The 5,834-nt window shown below is 59.3% G+C and overlaps 1 protein-coding gene across 3 annotated transcripts; it reads left to right on the forward strand.

The window, feature by feature from the left end:
- The first annotated feature begins 801 nt into the window (after positions 1 to 801).
- TINCR (TINCR ubiquitin domain containing) lies at positions 802 to 5,054 on the forward strand. 3 transcript variants are annotated; one of them, XM_047709689.1, is made up of 3 exons: positions 802 to 1,113; positions 3,793 to 3,908; positions 4,921 to 5,054. In XM_047709689.1, the coding sequence occupies exons 1-2, from the start codon at positions 854 to 856 to the stop codon at positions 3,794 to 3,796; spliced, it is 264 nt and encodes an 87-aa protein (XP_047565645.1). In that variant the 5' UTR covers positions 802 to 853; the 3' UTR covers positions 3,797 to 3,908; positions 4,921 to 5,054. The 3 variants fall into 3 exon arrangements, with proteins under 3 accessions (XP_047565645.1, XP_047565661.1, XP_047565651.1); XM_047709705.1 differs by lacking the exon at positions 4,921 to 5,054 and adding an exon at positions 4,833 to 4,847; XM_047709695.1 differs by lacking the exon at positions 4,921 to 5,054 and adding an exon at positions 4,610 to 4,772.
- Positions 5,055 to 5,834: the final 780 nt, after the last annotated feature.

Genomic DNA, 5,834 nt, shown 5'->3' on the forward strand with positions numbered 1-5,834 from the left:
CCATCCCCACCTACTGGCCTTTCCCAGCCCGAGATCTACTTCTTAAGCCTTGACCACATAAGGCCGAGAGTTGTCTGTGTCCTGCTCTCCGTTCCCACCTCCCTAGCTAGAGACCTTTCAGGGCCAGGCCCTAGGCTGCGATTTCTCTGGTGCACTGCATGACCCGGGGCAGTGCAGACAGAGAGTCAGCGCTGGCTGAATGTGTCTCTAATGACATATAGGAATAAATGAGTAACAAATATAAACTTTAGTCACTTCCCGCCTCTGCCCATAGCCTTCCAGGGCTCCCACCTCCCTTGGGGTCAAAGCCCAAATCCCCCTCCCTCCCTTTGCTCCAGGCACCCGGCCTCCTCCTCCCTGGACTCCTCTTCCCTGTTCTTCCAACAGGCCTGGCAGGGGTCCTGCCCCAGGGCTTTTGCACCAGCCCTTGCAGTGGTACTCAAAACCATGACCTCTTTCCTCGTCCCTCACCACTCAACCCAAATGCCACCTCCCGAGAGACCTCCCCTGACCCTCGTCTGCCCGCCTCTCTTCCTCCTTCCCCCTCCCCGGCCCTTCCCAAGACCCGATGCACCGCGTCTGCTTCGTTAGCGTCTCGGTTTTGCGCCCTTTGGCCGCGGGTCTCCCGGGCGCGTCCCTCCACCTCGACTCGGCCGCAGCCGGGCCACCACCACCACCGCCCCCCCCCCCCCCCCCCCCGCGCCCGGCGTCGCCGCGTCCCGCCCTCCGGGGCCCCCGCCTGCTTGCCGGGCGTGCCCGGGCGGGCTGGCGCGGGGGCGGGCGGGCGGCCGGGCCGGTCGGGCGGGCGGCCGGGGCGGGTGCGGGGCCGGGGCCGGGGCGCCGCGCGGGCGCCATGGAGGGGCTGCGGCGGGGCCTGTCGCGCTGGAAGCGCTACCACATCAAGGTGCACCTGGCGGACGAGGCGCTGCTGCTGCCGCTCACCGTGCGGCCGCGGGACACGCTCAGCGACCTGCGCGCGCAGCTCGTGGGCCAGGGCGTGAGCTCCTGGAAGCGCACCTTCTACTACAACGCGCGGCGGCTGGACGACCACCAGACGGTGCGCGACGTGCGCCTGCAGGACGGCTCGGTGCTGCTGCTCGTCAGCGACCCCAGGTGGCGGGGCGCGGGGCGGCGGGGGGCCTGGGCGGGGTCCCGCGCGCTGAGGGGGGCTGCGGCGTGGGGGGGGGCGGCGAGGCGAGGCGAGAAGGGTTAGGGCGGGGGTGCGGGCGTCTGGGGTCCGAGGTTGGGGAAGGCCGGAGGGCCAGGCGGCGGAATGGGGTGGGATGGGGGCAGCCCAGGGCCCGGAGCTCCGGCTCTTCTGGGAACCAGCTGGGAAGAGACTAGAGACAGGCAGGGAGAGGCCTGGGGCGGCTGGCTCGCCCCCGACCGCTCCTGCCTCATTCCTTTTCGTTTGCTCTGCCCCCTCTCCTTGACCTGTCCGGTCTTTCTTTCTTTCTTTCTTTCTTTTTTTTTTTTGTGTGTGTCCGGTCTTTCTTACGGTCCCTCTGTCTTAGTCCCTTCCCCGCTCAGTGGTGCTGTCCCTGTTTATTTCATTTCCGGTCATTCTTCCTGTGTCTGTGTCTCTGTCCATTGCTGTCTGTGTTGCTTTCCTTCGTCTCCCTGAGTCTCTCTGCCTTCTCCTCCCTTCTTTCTGCCTCACCAGTCCTGTCCTGATGCTTGTTGTTCACGCTCTGATCTGGCCACGTGAGGTTTCCAAAGTGGTCCCAGTGGCCAAGGTGGCGCTGGAGGGGCATCTCTCTGCCCAAGGAGGGGGTCTGTGGAGAGCACGTGGAGAGGCCAGGGACAGCTCTGGGGAAGGCTGGAAGCCAGCCTATGGCCAGCCTGGTATTGAGGTGGTGGCAGTGGGCAGGGGAGGGGCCCGAGCCAGGATGTGTAACCCTAGAGTTTATGGGGGTCGCACTCACTGGGTTTGGCCCTTAAGGCTTGATCTGCCAAGCCTGGGGGGATGTTTGCAGAGCAGGAGGCTCGGGGTCGGGTAGGAGGGCTGCCTCCCCTGGCCCTCTGGAAGGAGGGTGTCAGGCGGTGGGATGATTTGGGACTGCAGGGGTGAGAGTTGTCATTTTCTAATTTTTTAAAATGTTATTTATTTACTTAAACATAACTTGTTTCTTCCATTTATTTTTGAATAAAGATTTATTTATTTGAGAGAGAGAGGGAGGGAGCACAAGCAGGGAAAGCAGCAGAGGGAGAGGGAGATGTGGGGCTCGATCCCAGGACCCTGAGATCAGGACCTGAGCTGAAAGCAGATGCTTAACCGACTGAGCCACCCAGGCGCCCTGAGAGTTGTCATTTTGAGAAAAAGATTTATTTATTTATTCATGAGAGAGAGAGAGAGAGAGCGAGCCAGCGAGAGCAGAGCAGGACGAGGGTAGAGGGAGAGGGAGAAGCAGACTCCCCACTGAACAGAGAGCCTGGCATGGGCTCCAGCCCAGGACCCAGGGATCATGACCAGATGCTTAACTGACTGAGCCACACAGGCGTCCCCAAGAGTTGTCATTTTTTTTTTTGAGATTTATTCATTTATTTGAGGGAGAGAAAGAGAGAGAGTGGGTTGGGGAAGGGCAGAGGGAGACGGAGAGAGTTCCAAGCATACTCCATGCTGATCATGGAGCCCGACATGGGGCTCAGTCCTACAACCCCAAGACTACGACCCGAGCCAAAACCGAGTCTGACGCTCAAACTGACTATGCCACCCAGGCGCCCTGAGAGTTGTTATTTTAAACAGGGCTGTAGGGACAGCTTCACTTACACGGTGACAGTTTCAGTAAATTCCTAATGTAGGTGAGGGAGGGAACCAAGTGGATATGTTGGGGGTGAATGGTCTGGGCAGAGGGCACAGTCTGTGCAAAGGCCCTGGGGCAGAACCAGGTGTGGTGTGTTAGAGCAGTGAGGAGGCATGTGTGACTGGAGCAGAGTGAGAGTGAGGGGGGAGAGGGAGGAGAGGAGGGTGGGGAGGGGACAGGGCAGGGAGTGCAGGGCTTTGGGGGCCCATGAAGAGGACTTTTACCCTGAGGAAGGTGGAGCCCTGGAGGGCTGTGGGCTGAAGAAGGCAGAGCCTGATTCAGGAGCTCACAGGTGCCCTCTTGTGGCCAGTGTGGGGAGGACAGACTGTGGGGGGTGGACGGCAGAAGCCTGGGGACCAAAGTGCAGAGTTGCAAGACAGCGATGACAGAGACTGAAATAGGATTGGGCCAGCTCACTGTTTTTCCAGCTCTCTAGGCAGGATTCTGCCTCAGGGCCTTTACACTGGCTGTTCCATCCGGCCTGGAAGGCTTTCCACCTCCCTTCCTCCCTCACTCAGCTCTCTCAGGACTTTGTTCAGATAACATCACAATGCAGTCTTCCAGAACCACCCTGCTGACATGCCCCACCCCCACCCGTGCCTTATCTTTCTCCCTAGCACTTACCAGGAGCTGACTTATGTTTCATTAATTTTTTCACCCCATCTCCTCCCCCTGGACTGTAAACTCTCTGAGGGCACTCACTGCTGTCTTCCCAGTGCAGTGCCTGGCATGTAGTAGGTCCTCAGTAAATATTTGTCCAGTGTATTGTTCCTGGAGGTGAGGTTCGGGCTGCTTAGAACACTTTCCTGGAGCTCTAGCAGTCTCTGGAAGTGCGGGGGGGGGGGGGGGGGGGAGGGTCTCAAGGCCGGAAGTGAGTCCAGCAGGTGCCGGAAGATGCATTGGCCGGGCACTGAGCAGATCAGGCATTGAGTGCCGAGGGGAGGGCTGCATTGGCCTGCAACCTGAATCTTTTGCCCCTGTCCTTCAGGTAGTTGGAGGAGGTGGAGTCATGACCCAGGGGACGGGAGGTGCTGGCTGAAGGAGCAGGCTGGGGCTGGGGGCACCTTCCAGAGGCACCTCCCAGGAGCCCTGACATCACTCTGGGTAAGTCTCCTCTTCTTCTTTCTTCTTCTTCTTTTTCTTCTTCTTCTTTTTTTTTTTTTAAGATTTTATTTATTTATTTGACAGAGTTCACAAGTAGGTAGAGAAGCAGATAGAGAGAGAGGAGGAAGCAGACTCCGTGCTGAGCAGACAGCCCGATGTGGGGCTTGATCCCAGGACCCTGGGATCATGACCTGAGCCAAAGCCAGAGGCTTTAACCCACTGAGCCACCCAGGCACCCCTCTTTCTTTCTTTTTTCTTTTTTTTAAAGATTTGTTTTAAGTAATCTCTACACCTCACGTGGGGCCCAAACTCACAACCTTGAGATCAAGAGTCCCATGTTCTACCAATGGAGCCAGCCAGGGGCCCCTTAAGTCTCTAGTACTTCTAATGCAGACTGTAGAGATCACAGATGTGGAAACTGAGGCCCAGAGAGGAGAAGGGACTCGCCTCTGTTGACTATCATGCACTCCATGCCCTCGTGATTTTTTGCCCCTTGGGTAAGGACACGGGCCTTACCTTCCCACTTACTTTTAGACTAACATTTGTCGCCCCTAACTAACAGAAATGATGTTGCCCCGACTTGCTGTGTGACCTTGGGCAAGTCACTCCTCTCTGGGCTCTGTTACTCACTTCTTCCCCCAGAAAGATGGGGCTTTGGTGGGCAGGGTTGGTTGATTTGTGCTCTTTGACTGCAATTCCAGAGAGCGGTCGCCAGGTGGCTCCAAACAGCCAACCTAGGCCCCTGCCCCCCGGGGGTGGGGGGGGGAAGGAGATGGCTCCCTGTGTCACTGTCCAAATCAGGGATGTGGGGACAAGGGAAAAAGGAAAGCTGGCGTTTCACCCTTCCCCGGGCCTGGCTTGAAATTGTTTTATTCCCTCCTTGCTGCCGTTGCAAGTTCTGGGCTCCTGGGGTGCTCATTGAAGTACTGGCCTGACCTCACGACCAGCTGCTGCCTCGGACACTACACCCGGAGCCCCAGGCCCGGAACCGACCTAGCATGTACCTGCTCAGGCCCAGCCAGCAGCGGGGAGCCTGCGTGACCCTGAGGCTGTGGCTGCCCCCGCAGGGCCCCCAGTGCCCAGTCTGCAGTGGGAACCAGAGTGCGCCGGGAACTGTGTGCAGCCAGGGATATGACATGAAGAGAGGCGCAGAGGGGAGAGGAGAGGACCTCAGAGACATCATCCCTCCCGCCTTGTACATTCTCTGGGCCACACCTGTGTCTGGGCTGCGCCCCCGGCCTGACGCACCTTCCACACTCCTGTCTGCGACTCCAACTCATCTGGGATTCCAGCCTCCTCCAGGAAGTCTTCTGGGATTCCCTCCTCACCAGCCAGTGAGCATTTTGTCCTCTGTGGGGCCCCCACGAGCCCCCTCTACTGTGAACTGCCTTGACTGGGGGAGGGGGGAGTGCAGCCAATTACTGATGAAAGTTCCAATGACTACAGGTGGAGACTGGGGGACCCAGCCCTCCCCCAGCTCTCCAGTATCCCACGACGTCCAGCCCCAAACACATCCCCATGGTGTGCCTGTGCCCACTCTCTTGGCTGTGTCCTCATCCCCTAAACCCCTATGCGGGGTCTCCTGGTTGGGTCTGAAGGGCCCTGGGTAAGTGGGCAGGGCTGGAGGAGCCGGTCAGTGTCCGAAGAGCCATGGGCCACGGGCGGCGATCTCAGGGGCATTGCGGGCAGTGTGTCGCGGGAATTCTGGGGACGAGACCCACCGGGTAGAACGCCGGGCCCGGTTGGATCTCTGCCCTGTTCTGCGTGCTGTCCTGACTTGGGAGGGCTGGGGGAGGTGCAGGGCCGGTGCACTCCCTCGAGGGTGGTGTGTACGGTCCAGGTGCTGGCGTGGTGCAGGGCAGAGGCGTGGGAGCCTGGGAAGAAATAATGTTTTAATTAAGAGTGGTGCTGGCCGCAGGGTGCCGA

Source organism: Lutra lutra, chromosome 1 (assembly GCF_902655055.1).
Source record: "Lutra lutra chromosome 1, mLutLut1.2, whole genome shotgun sequence".
Classification (NCBI taxonomy): domain Eukaryota; kingdom Metazoa; phylum Chordata; class Mammalia; order Carnivora; family Mustelidae; genus Lutra; species Lutra lutra.